Consider the following 18735-nt stretch of genomic DNA (forward strand, 5'->3'; position numbering starts at 1 on the left):
CTTTTATTTTTGCTTTTCTTGTAAGAATTACAAATAAAGCCCTAAGTTTTTATGCCTTGGCCATAAATATTACTTTTCTGCTTGGCCTATTGAATGGATTACATTTATGTAAATCAAAGTTATATAACTTGATTTGGAAAGATTACTCTTTCCCTTTCCAAAGATTTCGTCAGCCATTCTGTAAGTAATCACTGCTGCATAACACACGAGGACGTTCAAAACCATGACTCATCCTTTGTGTGCCTCTTTCCAGGGTAACGTCATAAATTTTAAACAGTCTTGTTTAAATAATTTAGATAGGAATATATTATGTTTCATGGTTATTACAGTGAATGTTAGTTTTGTTCATTATTTTAAAGACTCGTTGTTATAATCCATGAAAATCAAAGGTGGCCCGTAACAAACACAAACGGTAGCTGAAAAATGTTTTACCTTTTAATATGTGCTAAAATAGATGTGAATATTAAGTATACATAATTGTAATAAATCCCTCTCTCCCTGCTTTCTGCTTCCTACATATCTAAAAGCCTTTGGATGTTATTAATGAAATACTATAGATCAGAAAGACAGTTTTAATTTCAATAAAAACCTCAGAGGCAATAGGAAGTGTTTAGAGAATGCAGGACTGTATATTTTCAAAGTCCCACATACTTTTTGTTGTTGTTGTTGTTTTGTTTAGTTTTTTTTTTTTTTTAAAGAAGATCCTTTAGTTGATTAATGTAAACTTTAAGTGTGGATAGGAACAGTAGGAGGAGTAGTAAACGCTGAACTTGGATGGCATTTGAATGTTTCCAGTATTTTACTGAGCTGATTTGGCTTGCTGCACCGTGTGATGCCTGCAGCATTTCAGAATTCTCAATGATGCTGCTTTTTTTCCTTTGATAATAGGACTTGCACATCTATTTCTGTGGACTTGACAGAAGCTTCAGCTTAGTTCATTAAATTTTTACAGTGGAAGCTGGAGTCAGTTGGATTTTTAGACAGTTGAGAGGCTTAAGAAGAATAATTTTCTATCATGAAGCTATAATTTTCAAAGTATAAGCTTTCCTCCTCTTCTGCAGCTGATACCCTTAAGAACTAAAAGTTTCATTAAATGGTGATGAGGCAAATGTTCCTCATTGTTCAAATTAAGTACACCTGTCATTTCTTTTATTGTTTACAGAAAATTCCAGTTGCAAAGGAAAACTAAGGTTACGAATTCAGGTATCAAAAGTACTCAGCCTGTTTACAGCTTCTTGTGCCTTGCGATTAATTGCAAGATCGTATATTCTCTTTCTATTGGCTTCCTTGCCAGTTTTAGTTTAAAGAATGGACTGTGTCCACTCAGTGAACAACTATTCCGTGTTTTCCTTCCTCCTTTTTGGTCAGCTATAGCCTTAATGCCATGATTTCATCACGCTATGTTATTTAATTTCCTGATTTTTTTTTCCTCTGGTGCCCATTACAATAGCTGCTGAGCACGTGGCGAATGTACCTGTGTTCCACAATGGCATTGAGAGATGAGGGTTTGCAGTTATCTCTGCTTTCTAGGAGATAAACTGGGAAGTGTGGCACAGAAAGAGTAAGATCAAAAAGCTCCATTAATACTGAAGGTGTATTCTGAATCAACTAGGACTGTGTTATTTAAGAGCTTCCGTATACTGTACAGTAAGTGGGGTATGGATGGATGGAGAGCAGCCACACAGAGAAGGACATGGGGATTCCAGTGGATGAAAAGTTTGATATAAGCCAGCAGTGTGTGCTTCTAGCCCAGAAAGCCAATTGTATCCTGGGCTGCATCAACAGAGAGATGGCCGGCAGGGTGAGGGAGGTGATTGTCCCCATCTGCTCTGCTCTTGTGAGGCCCCAGCTGGAAAACTGCTGGAAAACTGTCCAGGTCTGAGGCCCCCAGTGCAATAAAGATGAGGCACTTTTGGAGCGAGTCCAGAGGAGACCGCAAGGATGGCCAGAAGGCTGCAGCACCTCTTCTCTGAAGACAGGCTGAAAGATGTTCAGCCTGGAGAAGTGAAGGCTCTGGGAAGACCTCACTGTGACCTGCAGTACCTACTGGGGTCTGTAGGAAAGACTGGGAGGGACTTTTTACAAGGGTGTGTAGTGATAGGACAAAGGATAATGGCTTTGAGATAAAATATGGTAGATTCAGATTAGATAAAGGGAAGAAATTCTTCGCTGTAAGGGTGGTGAAGCACTGTCCAGAGAAGCTGTGGGTGCCCCATCCCTGGAGTCGTTTAGGGCCAGATTGGATGAGATGCTAGGCATCCTGAGCTGGTGGGTGCCTTCCAACCCAAACTGTTCAATGGTTCTATGATTCTATAGCTAATCTATTAAAACCACAACTTCCAGTTGCCTCTGTGCACAGTGTTCAGTGTTACTACAAATGAAACTGAATCTCAAATCAAACGCTCAGGCAAATGTCTGCTGCTGAAAAGTTTAAGGTTAAATGATTTTCTTACACCACAAAGGAACGCTGGAAACCAATGCAAGTGGTATCCTGTTACCAAAGGCACTATTTAGTTTATCTTACCTTAAAACTATTCACATAAAATAAGTTGGTTTTTGAGAGGGTAGAGAGTAGGATAGTTTGGCACCACAGGGGTTATAGTTACTATTCTTTGGGCTTTTAGAGCAAATTAACATTTCTAAATTGATTTTTCCATATCATTTAATGTTTTTAGCTGAGTAAGGCAGACCAAGTTGAAACTCTAATCTTTACCCTTTGAGGTAAGAAATTGAATGATTTCATTAAAAGACTGCTGCATTCAGTGTAGACCATTATTACAGCATCATGCAGTGTTTTGCCCAGTGAGCCTTGCACTTTTGTTAACAACAAACAAGATGAAAGACTGAAAAAGGTTCAGGCTGAAGAACAGAAAGTACCAAAGGGTCTTGAATGTGAATGGCAAGACAATCCAAGCCTTAGCTTTTCTTTGGTCTACACTGCCTCAGCCATTACCAATCATCTGCCTGACTCCATGAGTCCTAAACTCAGAATTGATGGTCTCATGTGATATGATCTGTGAAATGGATCCAGGTCACTGAACCCAAAATAATACTAGAAGGATAAGGGAAATGATGTGGGCCCTTTTTATCAGGAGGTGAATTGATCTGAGTGCCCTGACATCTTTGTATCACCATTTCAACTCAGGGCTCACCTGCTTGCCATCTCTTATGTTGCAATACTCTGTTGTCCTTGGCCGTTTTCTCCACTGTAAGTTTTTCCTTTATTTTCCTTGACAGCTTCTGTTCTCATCTCCTCCTCCTAGGTCTTTCCTTGATTTCCCTTGGTGGCTTCCAGCAAGCCATGTGGTTTTACTGAACCTTGAATTTTGAAGGACAGAGACGAGGTGCAATAAGCTTTCCTTTCTGGTAGCACACTTTCTTTTCAGGCTTCTTCTCCAAGGAGCACTTCCACATATCTGCTCATTATCCCTACTGCCATGTTTTCCTGTTCGTCTCAGCAAGGGAGATACTGTCTCTGATTGAGAAGAACAAATTCCCTGCTGGTGTGTTTGGAAGGGACACAGTTTTGGTCCAAGCAGTGAGAGCTGTGACTGCAGAGAAAGTTATTCTCAGCCTCAGTTAGAGCATGTCCACTGTGTAATCCTCAGGAAATTAAGTTACACAAAATGTGCAAAGTGCGTTTATTTCCAAAAGCTTTAAGCTCTCAGGGATGGAAAAAGTTTTGGCCTGGTCAAAAGCAAAAAAGAAACACTGCCTTCTCCCCTGATCCCTAGATTCTTCTCCAGAGCATTGAGTTAATAGAAATTCTACAAGGAATAGTATTTATTCTGATTAAAATTGCATTCATCTCTGTTTTTTGTTCTCATAAAACAGTATTTTATGGTCAGTGTTTGAGCATTTGTATTTTTATTTAAAAATAAATCTGGATGTAAAACAATGATGTGTTTTTTAAAGAAAATATTCCTGTTTGCAATAACGTTCTTTAGTTGAGTTAATTTTCACATTCAACAAGCTCATTGAAATAGATAAAAATAGCAAAAAATAAACTGTCTATGCTTTAGCTTTTAAAACAAACCAAAAAAAATCTTAGAAAGTCTCATGTCAAGAAATGTCCTGCATTCTTTAGTGCTGATGAAATTATTAAAATTAGACTTTTCTCTGTCAGGATTTCAATCCCCACAGCTCATCCACAGAACTTAAATACTGATAGCACTATGGGCTTCTCTGGTAATGGTGGCTTCATTTTGGCAGCAATGCTGATGTGTGCAGGACAAATTCTGTGTTACACATTTTGTGTTTAAAAGAGGGGCGTGAAGCACTGGATTGTAATCAGGCAACTCAGATGTGATCCCACTGTCATTGATTCCTATGATAAAAAGGCAAGTCAGCTCAAATCTTCATGGCTGCACCCCCATAGAATGTCTCATAGAAGCTCTGTGAGAAGACTTAATGACGTATTTTTCTATCTTCAAGGCACAGTAATATGCATTTACATGTTAGCTTAATATTAAAGATATCATTAGACTGAAATTGCTTTGCAATGAACAATGATGCTATCTCTGTCTAATATTTCTTTAACATTCCTGGGATATCTTAGAAGTGTTTAACACAAATATTTCATATAGAGCAAGATACTTAACTTCTGTGTACACTTCTGCTCTCTCAGCTTTGTAAAACACCTCTGCTCAGAAGACAGGGCCAATGTTGGATGTGCAGAGCAGGTGGATGACATGTATGCAGAGAGGTGGCTGCAGAGACTACGGGTAGACACTGTCATTGCGTTTCAGCTGTGATTCAGAGGCCAAATCTCCTTTTATCTCAGTCCAGATTTTTGGCTCTGCCTGTCCCTTTCTCTCTCTCTCTCTCTCTCTCTCTCTCTCTCTCTCTTATTTTTTTTTTAATAATTTATTCTTTTGTATTGTAAAACACAACTTGAACCAATGTTGTTTTCTTTAAGCTCCAGTTTTTGCATTCTGACAATGTGTTTTTGTTTAAGAGGCTCAGTCACAGTGTGAAAGTCCAGGTGCGGAACTGATAAGCAACTTGACAGATCCCATGGTTCCAAAACCACTTCAGCTTAACAGTGGCAGCTGCAAGGAAAGAGACCATCTCCTTGTTGAGAACCACATTTCCCTCTCCTTGTATTGACTTTGGTTGCTCATGTGATTCATCGATCCATGTGCCCTGGCTGCTCAGCTGCTAAGCTGCTGGACAAGCAGCAGTGTGGGAGCAGGGAGGAGGAGGACGCTCACGGGTTTTGGCAGCAGCCTGCAGTTAGACGGGGTTAAGCCATCCATTAAACCACACCTCGGGCTCAGGGTCTGGTGTGCTGTTCACTGAAGCATGCCAAGTTCCTTACAATGCACAGTTACACGGCTGCCAGCCACACTGCAAAGGCTCCTCAAAATGCACGCTGATTTACATTTTGTGGTGCTTGATAATGCAGCTTTCTCAGCGCACTGGGAGTAACCCAGCACATTTCATCGATAGGTTTTCTTCAATTCCTGCCCTGCAGAAACTGGTTAAGCTGGTTTGCCATTGGAACGCTCCCCCCATCCCCTTTCCTGGATCCTGTCCCGTTTTCTGTAAATCATCACCTCCTTGAAGGTGGCTGAAGCTGTTTCTCATATCGAGTAAGCAGTAGTTTATATCTTGAAACTTAATCCGTTGCTTTCCAGCCAGGTATGTTCCTGTTTGTGGAAGATTTTAAAGCCTTGTCACCCAAGGTTTTAAGATTCCCAAGCCCTTCACTGTGGGAGGACAGATTTGTCATTTGCTGTGTTTTCTTGCGCTCCCTGGGAGGCAGTTAGCCATTTGGGAGGGAGATGCATGGGCATGATTTTCTGATCTTCCTCTTAGTCTGGCATACACAGAGTTCCTGTTATTTATTATTCTCATCCCAACTCATTAACAGTGCAGTGCAGAACTGAAACGTGCAGTCAGGATCTCAGCAAAACCAGCTCTAAGGTGGTGCCTACCATCAGCAGGCAGTAAGGTTTTGGCTGCAGAGAAAGAAAAAGACCTTAACACTGTTATCTGAAACTCTACTGTAGTTACAGGTAAAAGGAGAATACATTATGTGGCACTGACTGAAACAAATCATTATTGGGTATTGTTATAAACAGAAATTACAGTAAGTTAAAGACAAATTAAGGGAAGAAACCTGAGCATCACATTCTGTTCATTTTCAGTTTTTCAGTAGGAACATGGTAGTATTATATGGAATATTGGCATCCAGTTTGCTACTCACTGAGGGCAGTTTGCTTTAGAAATCCGTCTCTCCAAAAATCAGCTACAAAATGCTAGCAGTTTCCAATACTATTTTTAAATTATTCTTCTGTTATTACTTTTACATAAAGTGGGGCTAAGAACACTTTGAGGAATTGTTTGGACCTGAAAGTTAATCTATTGGTGATTCATATAACAACAAACAGGACTCCCTGAGTATAAGAGCACTGACCATAAAACAGATCTTAGGGATCACCAAACTCATGTGGGAAGTCAATGGAGGAGACCAGGAATCACAGAATCACAGAATTGTAGGGGTTGGAAGGGACCTCTAGAGATCATCGAGTCCAGCCCCCCTGCCAAAGCAGGTTCCCTACAGCAGGTCGCACAGGTAGGCATCCAGGCAGGTCTTGAACATCTCCAGAGAAGGAGACTCCACCACCTCCCTGGGCAGCCTGTTCCAGTGCTCCGTCACCTCACTGTAAAGAAGTTCTTGCGCGCATTCGTGCGGAACTTTCTGTGCTGTAGCTTGTGTCTGTTTCCCCTTGTCCTGTCTCCACTCACCACTGAAAAGAGATTGGCCTCACCACTACGGCCCCTACACCTCAGGTATTTATAAACCTGGATTAGATCTCCTCTCAGTTGTCTTTTCTCAAGGCTAAATAGACCCAGTTCACTCAGCCTTTCCTCATAGGAGAGATGCTCCAGGCCCTTCACCATCTTCGTGGCCCTCTACTGGACTCTTTCCAAGAGATCCCAGTCTTTTTTGTACTGGGGAGCCCAGAACTGGACGCAGTACTCCAGATGAGGCCTTACCAGGGCAGAGAGGGAGGATCACCTCCCTCAACCTGCTGGCCACGCTCTTTTTAATGCACCCCAGAGTGCCATTGGCCTTTTTGGCCACGAGGGCACACTGCAGGAGGTCATTTCTGGTTGAGAATGAGTGTCCCTCAAAAGAGAAGAAAGTTCTGCAGCAAAAATCTCCTTCATTCTTACAGTAACTTATATAAAATCTTCAAATGATGACAGGAATAGCAGTTGCTGATTAAAATACGAGAAGCGGTTCGAAAAACAGAGAAAACTGTCTTGCATTTCTTTTGTTGAATCAATTGATGTATAGAAACTTAAAGCAGAATCAAATATCTTTTATTTTTAGCACAGTAACAGTTTTCTCTTTCTCCCTCTCTATCCATTGCTCCTCCCAATCGTATTTCTTGTGATTGCTGAAGATCCAGTAAAACCCTTACACCTTTTTGCAGAACTGCAAGGATTTGTTCTTGCTCTCTGGCTCATTCCCCAGGTTCCATCTAAGTCCCTACCTGCTGTGCCCAGTAGCTGCTCTGTTACCCCTTGGAGATGGGCACCTGTCACAAGAGATAGCACAGACACTGGCTAATGCCCTGAAAAACAATTTTTCATTTAGATAGCACTTTTAAAATATCAAAAATTGCACACTCATTTAGGCATATAACATGCTAGTGTTTCTCAGTTTTAAGAAGATGTAGGCTTGTTGTTATGTTGTTGCCTCTATTTATTGTGAATTTGCCTCGTTACAGTTAAGTTGCCTCATTTTTATTGTAAGCAACCCTCTGCTCTTGCCATCTTTCCTTTAAACACCAGCACACTTGGAAACTGTGGAAAGGTTAGTCTGTGGCATAAGCGCTTTTTCGCAACAGATTTCTGTAGTGTTCAATCCCAGATGGAATCAAAGGAGCAAACCGATTTAAGCCTTTAACCAGCATGCAGGGGTATTTTAATGAAAATTAGTCTGATTCTCTCTTTGAAGCTGTGCATGTGCTGAAAAGGAATGCTACAGATATTCCTTTAGATAATGCTGAGGACTTATCTGCCATTACTCGGCTCATGTCAGATAGCTAACTCCTGGAAGCATGCATTTATTCTTAATCGATATTATGATCAACTGCTGTCAGTTCTATTATAATTTCTTAACCTTATTAAGCTAAACATGTTGTATTAGCTTTTATATTTGTGTTGCTTAGATTGAGTTAACTGCTGACAAATCAAAGTCAGCCTGAGCATGGTAACAGCGTTTGGGTTGCTGCATGCTCAAGAGACGGTCTGTTTCAACACTTACATAATCACTTATATTTAAAGAGAATGAGGAAAGCAGTTGAAGTAATCTCTTGCATTATTAGAGTTACAGCTACTCTGCACCTTAGTACTAATGACTTCAGCTTCAGACCTGTGTACTGGTCTCCTTTATTTCCTGTCATGAATCTTGTATTCCTGCCCTTGTTTCCAGAACGTTGCCCAGCATCACTTCATCAGGACGTGTCATTTTCTCCCATTCTTGTTTCCCTTTTTTTTTTTTTCCCCCAGCCTTTCCTTTTATTCTTTTTACACAGTTATCATCCATTCTGACAAATCAGGATCTCTCTTGGACACACCAAGAAATGTCCTTTTCCAGAAAGCACATACTTTCCAAAACCAATTTAGTGGTTCTTATTTCAGGGTGAGTCCTTATGTGCTATTCTGTCTCAGTCCATACTTAACATAAACAGCCCAGGAGAGGAAGCATGCCACTTCATTTATGTAAGATGAAATGCATTTGTTTGAAATGGAAATGAATATACGCTTCATCAAGAGAACTTGAGATATCCTTTGTTGTTTTATTTCCCTTTTAGATGCAATGTATTTGCCAACATCAGGGATGGCAAAGGAAGCAGCAGCGCAGGAAGAACCTGACTGCCTCACAAAGTATTTCAGTGTTATGTGGTGTAAGGCATCAAAGAAGAAGCACAAGAAGTGGGAAGGGGATGCTATTCTTATAACAAAAGGAAAGTCAGTAATATTGAAAGACATGGAAGGCAAAGACATTGGCAGAGGTACTGTACATTTGCATGTGTGTGTAAGTGAACTGCTGGCTTAAAATTAATATGCTTTGAATAACAGAGAAAAACTTCTTAGATATTTTAGAGTTCTCAGTACTGAAGTTGAACACAGGATGAGAAGAGATTAAGTTTTTTTTATTGAGGGAGATGGAAAGAAAGCTTTTTGTTTCTTACGTATAAAGCAGATGCATGGGGGAGTCTGTAGCAGGCTGTGTAACATTCTTCACAGAAGCACCAAATGGTAGTCCAAGGAGAGGATCTGGAAATGGGGCTGTAGTAATTCAGCAGAGATGCTAAATGAGGCAGGAGTTGATTTTGGTTGCTCTTGTACTGCACTGGAGAAAGTGTGAGAATTAAAAAGGTAGACAAGTAAGTTTCCTGTGGATGTTCCAGCCAGTAATATGGGAACTGGGAATGTCTGAGGTTGGATCTGTACTTTCCATCCAATCAAGCAGCTAAAACTATTGTCTTTGTCAGAAAGATGAACAACAGCAACATTTTCCAGCCACAGTCAACTGTGTAGCAATTTTTAATCTTGGAGTTTTAGCAGCAGCTGCTGCTGTAAGACACAGTTTGGGTTGTTATCAGAGTTAAAAATAAGACTTGCAAACTGTAGGCTGCAATCAATTTGAGATAGTATTTTTTACTGAAAGAAAAGCAAGAATTAGCATTGCTAACTAAGCCAAACATATTTAGTAAGGAATTTGGATTGGACAGTGTTGCTACAAAATATAATTTGATTAATTTTGGGGCTGACTTGGCTCCTTTGCTCTTTTAATTACAATCATGACATTGTGAGCCTTGCTAGGACCATGCAGTTTTAAGTCAGTGACTTAGAAGTTAATTCAAGTTCAGCCATAGCGCAGCGATGTGTGTACAGACTTGCTTGGGTTTGAAAAAGGCAGAGAGAAGGAGAGCAATGCCTGGAATGCATCAGCCACCACCCTGTTGTGTCTTCTTGAATTAGCAGAAAACACAATAGGAAAACAAATATTCTGATTCCCAATGCTAAAGTTTTTTTTGTGTTTATTTGTGTCAGGAAGCACAGCAGTACCAATGTCACTGGTGCTGATCTGCTTTCCATGTTCTAAGAAAAACATAAGTTCACCAATTTAAGCAGTGTAGTTTTAAAATTTCTTTGATTATTCTACAGGCAGTCTGAGTGAGGGGTAGTGGTTTTTACCTCCAAAATTGCATTTAACAATAGCAGTTTTACAGTGAATGTGAATGAGCATCCAGAATTACTATTTTTAAATGGAAAAAAGGAGTAAAAGGAAGCTTTTGGTTTATTTTTTACTTAGGCATACCAGAGCAGGATTTAAGAAGGAATATGGAAACCTAAAAACAGCATTGGCTTAGCTTGTTTTTAAGGCTAGACAGCAGAACTTCTTGCTCCTCTTCTCTGCAAGTGTCCTAAATTCTTAATAGTATATTACTAAGAATCTAGGAAGCTCTCTCTTTTAATCTGCTATGTGTTATGGAAATAATTATTTCAGGGAGCTGCATAAACATTTTAGCTTTGTGGATTCACTTTTTGTCTTTCTTAAGATCACATCTACCCTTAAAGCCCGTCCTGACTTAGAACTAAGCTTTTCATACTGGAATTCCAATGATCTTGCATGAAGGTAGACCTGTTGACAGTTTTATGTATCCTTCATGCAGATAAATACTGATGTTAAGGAAGTAGTATTTGCTGTGTTGTCCTAATTCCTAAATTTTGATCTTTTTTTAGGTACTGGATATAAATCTAAAGAGTTAGACAGTCTTGAGGAAGGTCAAACACTGATGATTGGAGGAAAAGAAATTGAAGTGATGGGTGTAATTTCAGCAGATGACTTCAGCAGTGGCAGGTGTTTTCAGACTGGAATAGCGACTCATGACACTGCTTTACCTCAAACTACCATGAAACAATTCTGTAAGCCAATCAAAAGTGCCTGCCAACCCAGTACTAAAGAGAATATCCTCCTCAGTTCTCAGAGCCGCAAACCTCGTCACAATCCAAACGATGCAAGTAAGGTTCAAAGTTTTAAGCTTATTTAAGCACCCTTTGGCTCTCAGGGAAGTTGAATGTGTAACCAAAATTTTCACATTCCTTAACGTATTACTGAAGTATTTCTGAAATACAGTAGTCGTTTTTCTGTTAACAAAACGGTAGGATTTTATCATGTGTTTCTAACAAGCAGAATGCTCTGCAGTGCATCACTTTTGCTCACAGATGTTACAGATGGCTGTAGATGCAAGTGGTTTCTGAGTGGTTTCTTCTGTAGAAGTGGTTTCTGAGAGTTCTGCCAAGAAAAATGTGTATGTTGTTCAGAGAAACAATCTGACGTACACTAGAAGTTCTAGATGAGTTCCAGCTTCCCAGAGGGGTCAGTAATAGAGCAGTTAAGCCAAATGCAGATAACTGCTCCTGAATGGTGCACCAAACTTGACCAGATATGTTTTGGAATAAAAGTTTTGTTATGTCATGCTAGAACTGCCCTGTACTGAAGAATCATGAGTTCTTAAATTACGTAGGTTACTCTGAAAGTAATGTCTCCTATTTATTTCCATGGAAACTACAACAGATACAAAGAACGTAACACTATTAGACAAAGCAAATTATGAGCTACAGAATAGTATTTTTCAGTGGAGTCACCACCATTAGCCATGCATTTTTGCCAGCAATGAATCATAGCCTGCGTGCCACACTCGTAAAAGTCTGTATGGCTATCCAGAGCATGACTTGTCTTTCACATTGCTGTCGTCACTGTTCAGAATGTACCATTCACCACCTCATTGTGCTAACACCCATTGTGCTAACACTGTTAGTCTCCACAGAAGTTCAACAAGTGTCAGTGAAGGTCTGTGGGTGCATTTTTTTTTCCACATGGAGGAATTCAGGTGCACATCTTTGCTTCATATGCGCTTCAGTGTCAGATGCTGTTTTGTCTGACTGCCCCTCTGCTGCCATCTGTTGCATGGCAACAAGATGTGGCAGAATATTGGTGGGAAGTCTCAATCTCTGCTGCCATACCAGCAACATCTGCTTCTGACATCGTGGGGCAACATAGTAAAATAGGAGGCATTACTTTCAGAGCAGGCCTTGTGCTGATGGCTTTATCTTTCAGATGAAAGAGGAAGATGATTTAAAATCACAGAATCACAGAATTGTAGGGGTTGGAAGGGACCTCCAGAGATCATCGAGTCCAACCCCACTGCCAAAAAAAAAAAAAAAAAAGAAATATTATTAAATAAAGAGTTGTTCTACATTTTTATTATAGGTCTATCCAGCTTTTTACCTCAAATCTTGACAAAACTGCTACTTAACAACTATGGAAATAAACAATGATATCTTGATTATACGATAATTGGTGATATCATTGGCACTTGGGTAAGACCAAACTCATTAGCACTGTCTTCTAGTTTGAATTCATCTTGGTTTTGTTGGGTCTAATGAGGCATCTTCTGCATTTTTATAACAATTCTGCATTAGCTTTCTAATCTAAAATCTAGCAAAGAGCTGACATATTCTGTACTCAAATGAGTTCTCTCTGATACAGAGAACTCTCAAGACATCAGTAGATTGGGCTCACATGTTAGTGATGCTCAACCTTGGAGAATCATATCATTTACGTAATGCCTTGGTGTATAATCTCTTTCAGAAGTACTGGAGGTATTTTCCTAGACTAGGGCTTTGTGATGGGAGCATTCAGAAGTTTTCACGTTGATGTCAATGAAAATACTTGATTAAAAAGCAGCTTCCTCAAAATAGAATGCTGCTTATCTGTGTGCTCAACGGAACAGACTACATTGACAAAGACATGACATCATGTCTTTCACGTATGATTTCTAAGATGTAGTCCATAACTCATCTAAATCTTGTTTCTTTCCCATCTTTGAGGCAGCAAAATTTTGACAGATATTTTCATCACCTTGGGCTTTTATATACATCCAGATGTAATTTGGTGTAATCCATCAGAACTCTGCCTTTTGTCAGTAGGAAACAAAATCCCTCTGAGCGATTCAAGTCTTCAACAGATCTATTCCCATGAATAAATTATCAATATAGGTCTACTCTAGCAACATAAAAATATTAGAAGCTGTAAATTGCTTTCTCATTCTGTCTTCTGACAATACAACTTGTCAGTGAGGCTTTGTAGCATCAATATCAGCAACTGTGCATGGACATCGTCTAGCAAAGTAATGCCATCAGAGTCTGTAAACAAATTATGGCAAGCAAAACTGTTATTCAGATGTAGCCAAAGGATACAGCTTCATGCTCTGTTTGCCGCTGTATGACTTCAAACCTGTCAACTTTTTGTGTTTATGCACTGTGGCAGCCTTTGTCAGCTCACTCTCATTCTTCCCCTCTATTTTGGCAAATCGTCTTATCTCTCTCTGTTTCTCAGACAAAATAGTCTTTTTGGACTACAGAAATCTGGGCTACAAGAATATCCCCTTGAAATGTAAAGTTTAGTCTTTCTGGGGGTCATTGTTTTCTTAAACTTTCCTTTCAGAAGCCCTTTAGACCTTCTTCTGATTTAACTCTGTGTATTCAAAGTCCTCATGCTGCATTTGTTAGGTAGGCAGTTTCATCTCCTGAAACAATGCTCAGAGTGCTCACTTTGTCACCATTGCATTTGAGAAAAGTGCAAACTATTTTGGACACCTCTGTAAAGGGATTTTTATTTTGGAGGCTATCTAGATACTTTGTTGGTAAATGCATTTTCTGTCTGAAAAAGGTCAATATGTTAACTAGTGTTTTCAGCGGTCATCACATTATTGATTTTTTGCTGTAGCTGAGTTAGAGGAATAATACCATTTGCTAACAGACTGAGAGAATTTTAGAGCAATATTTGCATATGTTTTGTACTTCAAGATTCTCTAGTTATGCCAAGACCAAATGCAAGTCATCAGTGCATGTTCAACAAGGCTGGTTTACCCGTGGTGGATGTAGTGGTGGATCCTTATGTTGCAAATAATCTCCGACCACATCAGAGAGAAGGAATTGTATTTCTATATGAATGTGTAATGGGAATGAGGTAAGAACATAATTATCCTTTTGGCTTTCAGTGCCTATAATATTATCATGTTCCATCTTAAAAATTAGACAATTCGAAGGGGAGCATTTGAAAAATTGATCAGTTAATTAATATTAATTATCTTTCTCCAGTAAAGATTGCACAGGTTTTTTTCTGACCTTTGTGAAGCATTGTGTTTGCTGTGACTTTGCCAGATGCTAGTACAGCAAAGGGCCTGTCAGTTCTGTTGAAAATACATCTTCTAAACCCATCTGACTCATGCTAAATCACACCACTTTCTGGGGTTTATAATTCATTTATTATATATTTATATATAAATTATATATATATAATTGTATAATCTATAGTTTTGTCCTTTGGAATAGAGAAGCTGAGGAAGTATGTACAGCGAAAGTAAGAGAAGGTATATACAAGTGTTACATGTTATATTTTAAATTCTAGAAGGAGATTTAAGCTATTTGATTTTGGAAGTCTAGTGCATTAATCCAGAAAATGAGGAATTTCACTCTAAGGACTTCTGGTCCTTACTAACTGTAATAACCATATAACCATATAGTAAGTATAACTAGATTCTTTGTAGTAAATGAAATGACAAGAGAAACAATTCCCCTAAACTGGTTGTAATTACAGATACGTCTTTTGAAATGTTACCATAGCTTCTTATGTCTTACAGAGTTAGTGGCAGATTTGGAGCTATTCTTGCTGATGAAATGGGCTTAGGAAAAACATTGCAGTGCATTTCACTTGTCTGGACTCTTCTGCGTCAAGGGGTCTATGGATGTAAACCTGTACTGAAGCAAGCACTAATTGTCACCCCTGGGAGTCTGGTAAAAAACTGGAAAAAAGAATTTCAGAAATGGTTGGGAAGCGAAAGGATCAAAGTCTTTACAGTTGATCAGGTAAGGTTTATTTCCTAGAAGGGATTAGGTCCTATCTGACTCAGAATATAGGATTTGTGATTTTTTTTTTTTTCTTTTCTTTTTTTAAGCAGGGACGTGAACTGGTAATTCACTGTTAAAATTTATTTGGAATTCTTCATTTCTCTTTCAGAGCCATATGTGCGTTTAGCTGTCAGCAGCTGAAGATCACCTGCCTATGTAGCATGAGTCTCATGGTTCACCTTTGCAGATGTAAAAGGAGACATTCTCTTCCTTGTCCCTCTAGTTTAAAGAAGAGCTTTCTGTTGTACCTTGAAGCGCACACCTTCCTTGCTTTATACAACACAGCTTCTACCTTGACTGACTTGTACTGTGTTTTTCTGGTAGTTACTGTTACTCTTTACTGAGAACTTTCTAATCTTTATTTCAGCTGTCTGTTTCTGGTTATCTCAGGAAGTTATTCCTTTTACTGACACTGGTAAGAGTTAGGTTTCTGTAAGGATGATTTAGTCTCCTGTAGTAAAGCCAGCAAAAGCAGGGAGGTGATCGTCCTCCTGTACTCAGCTCTGGTGAGGCTGCAACTAAAGTACTGTGTTCAGCTTTGGGCCCTTCACCACAAGAAAGGCATCGACAACCTGGAACATCCTGAGAAGGGCCATGAAGCTGTGAGGGGTCTGGAGCACAAGTCTTATGGGGAGCGGCTAAGGGAGCTGGGATTGTTCAGAAGGATTGTTCTCCTTCTCATTGCCCTCTGCCTGACATGAAGTTGTGGCGAGGTGGGGGTCAGCCTCTTATCCCAGGTAACAGAGATAGGATGAGAGGTCATGGCCTCAGGTTGTGCCAGGGGAGGTTCACGTTGGGTATAAGGAAGAATTTCTTCTCAGAAGGAGTAGTGGTGCATTGGAACAAGCTGCCCGGGAAGGTGGTGGTGTCCCCGTCCCTGGAGGTGTTTAAGGAAAGGGCAGATGTAGTACTCTGGGACATGGTTCTGTGGGCAGTATTGGTGGTAGGTGGATGGCTGGACTGGATGATCTTAGAGGGCTTTTCCAATGATTCTATGATTTTATGGTTTTTCCTTGGTCCTTATTGATTAAAATGTACCAGTGGGAGAAAGTGGGGACACTTTACATTCTATATGGAAGAATGAATATTTCAGATGAGATGGAAGTGTTCAAGCTATATGAAACTCTTTTGTAGAATGTACAATACTTTATAAAAGTAATTATTTGAGTTCCATTCTTATTATTGTCAAAATCCTGAAATTATTAAACCTTCTCATCTTCCACTGGGGCTCATCCACATCCGCTTCAGTAAGAAGTGCTCTTTGCATCACTTGTTTTTCTCAGTAACTTGTTTCAAGATGTGGAAATGAAGCAAACTGACTTGTCAGGAACTGTAATGTAATATAGGTGAGATGGAGAAATACAGAATTTTCTAAGGAAAGTGGATAGAAGACAAAATATAATAGAGTAACATTATTACCTGAAAAGGTGATTAAAAAAAAAAAAAATTGAATGTTTTCTTTCTTTTTTTTTTGAACAATGTTGGGAAGAAAGAAATCTGGATTTGCTGACAGTTACTGTGACCTGAAATGACAGCAGCTTTTATCCAACTTTTAATTTAAATAACTTTAATATTCTTACTCATTTCATTGGAACTGTTTGGATTGAGGACACTCAGCAGCTTTTAAGACTGTTGTTCCCAAATAGCAAATAGTGAATACATTGTCATGCAAAAGCAAGATGCAGTATGACTTGCCCGGAGTATAATGAGGTATTTTAAAATAATTTACTGTCTATCTTCTACAGAAAACCAGCAATTATCATACTGTTATTCCTTCAGTATAACTTAAAAGGAAGAGCTTGTCTCAGTGTTTTTTTTTTGGTTTCTTTTTCTTTTTCCATTCTTGCCTACAAGGAATACATTTGAAGACATGGGAGACTTTTAAAATGCATTAGGCATTTTATTCATTTTCACACTGAAGGACTGAAGACTGATCCTAACCCCTCAGTGCTAAATTCTTTTAAAAAAACAGGACATTATCTGCTTTTAAAATGTGATTGCAGTTTACTTCTGTTGAAATGCAGATGTCAGATAGAAGGCATTGCTTTTAAAATGAAGGCTTCCCTCCAAAGGTTGCATTTAGGTCTTATCAATCCACACAGTCAACATTTGAGATGCAATCGAGAGAATAACTCCATGATCTCTTTGCAGAGTATCACTTCTACAGTGGTTGTTTAGGTTTTTAAGTGAAAATTCTGGAGAATGAATCAATTCAAGGTTTACACTACTTCATGATTCAGCATTTTTTAATTTACACTTCACTGGATTTGAACCAGTGCAAGGCAGGGTCTGTTCAGAGAGTAAGTCTGGGACATTATGGAGCCCTAACACTGGCTGACAATTGCTCTGTGTGTAGCTCCAGGCTCCTCTCTTAAATCTGTCAAGTCACTTTGGGTAATTGTGAAAATGGAGGTTATAATACATTCGTATCTTGGAGCTAGTTAAGAGGATAAATTAATTACTTGAAATTGGCTTGTGAAATTATTTTAACTTTCAGTCCGTCTTTCACTGCTGTATATAATAACAGCTGCAGGCAGTTCCCAGTGCCTATAGGCTCAGCTCATACCCAGAAAGAGTGAGAAAGCAGAAGATTCCCAGACCCTGCTCATCTTTTGGTGCTTTCCAAGAAAAGATCAGAGATGCTTCTGTCACGAGGACTGCACTGTGGAGCCCAAATTTGGAGTGGGGATAACACTGGAGGATGCCTACAGGGCTCTTCTATTCCTATGCTGGGAATGGAGAGCAAGGGAAATTCTCTTCTCCTATTTCAAACTGGCGGTAAAAATACTGGACAGAAAGCTAGCACTTACCTCTATTCTTGCAGACTTGGAATCAGCAGGAATGCTGTGGCTCAGTTCAAAACCTTGAGGAAATCTGTTCACACCCTTGTTACCTGCTCTGCACTGTTTCACACTTCCTCCATTGTGTGCAGGGCCTCTCCATGAGCATGCTGTGGGGATTCACCTAACACAAGGTACTTTGGGGGGTTAACTTGCCAGATTTGGCCTATAGATTCGTCTGAATCAACAAATAGGAGGCTCTGAAGGCTCTGATAACTAAGTGCTATTGTTCTTTGAGTCTATTACGCCCCAGACTTAGTAGTTTATGTTTGATAACTGATCTTGTTTGGAAATAACGCTACCTTTTGAAGCTCTAGCTTGATTTGCTTTAAAGATCAAAGAGATTCTTCAGCTTGTCAGCTGGGACTGTTGCATGTATAGGCAATGAACACCGTTAGGACACAGGATGGAGTGTGCAGGGCCCTTGTATCTCGAGCTCAGTGGAGAGACAAGGGATGGGCCACAGAAGAATTTTCCTCTTTTATGTGTGATTACCAGACAGGTGCGCAATCCTATTTTTACATTCACAGATCTGTAAATAAATGTTGACACTTTTAGGAGCCTTTTTTGGAAGAAGCTCCCTTTCACATTACAGTGCTTTGTTAACTTAATATGTTTCTGTTCAAAGTTCTGTCTCCAAGCTCTAGAACTGTACAGATTCAATTCTGGTCAGACTTGAATGCTCTAACCTGGATAACTGTTGTTAGTTTTCCTCTTTGTCACATTTGGTCCTGGTTGTTTTATTTAAGAGTTTAGGAAAGGAAATCTGAATGTCCTTTGAAAAAAAAAAGGGGGATTTGAAGGGCACTTAAGGGTGGAGTGGCTCAGAGATGCTTTCTGACCAGTAATGTGTGATTCAGAGATGAATTGTGTATTTACCAATGAATAG

The 18735-nt window shown here is 39.5% G+C and overlaps 1 protein-coding gene across 1 annotated transcript in view; it reads left to right on the forward strand.

Annotated features, from left to right (window-relative positions):
* Window positions 1-18735, forward strand: part of RAD54B (RAD54 homolog B) — a 62917-nt gene that overhangs the window by 31230 nt on the left and 12952 nt on the right. The window contains exons 4-7 of the mRNA XM_042836768.1: window positions 8835-9035; window positions 10774-11052; window positions 13903-14065; window positions 14739-14964. Of these exons, the coding sequence (XP_042692702.1) occupies window positions 8835-9035; window positions 10774-11052; window positions 13903-14065; window positions 14739-14964 (869 nt within the window). The remainder of the gene's footprint in view (window positions 1-8834; window positions 9036-10773; window positions 11053-13902; window positions 14066-14738; window positions 14965-18735) is intronic.

This window comes from Centrocercus urophasianus, unplaced genomic scaffold (assembly GCF_019232065.1).
Source record: "Centrocercus urophasianus isolate 14NV4802_14NV808 unplaced genomic scaffold, USGS_Curo_1.0 seq_11, whole genome shotgun sequence".
NCBI classification, from domain to species: domain Eukaryota; kingdom Metazoa; phylum Chordata; class Aves; order Galliformes; family Phasianidae; genus Centrocercus; species Centrocercus urophasianus.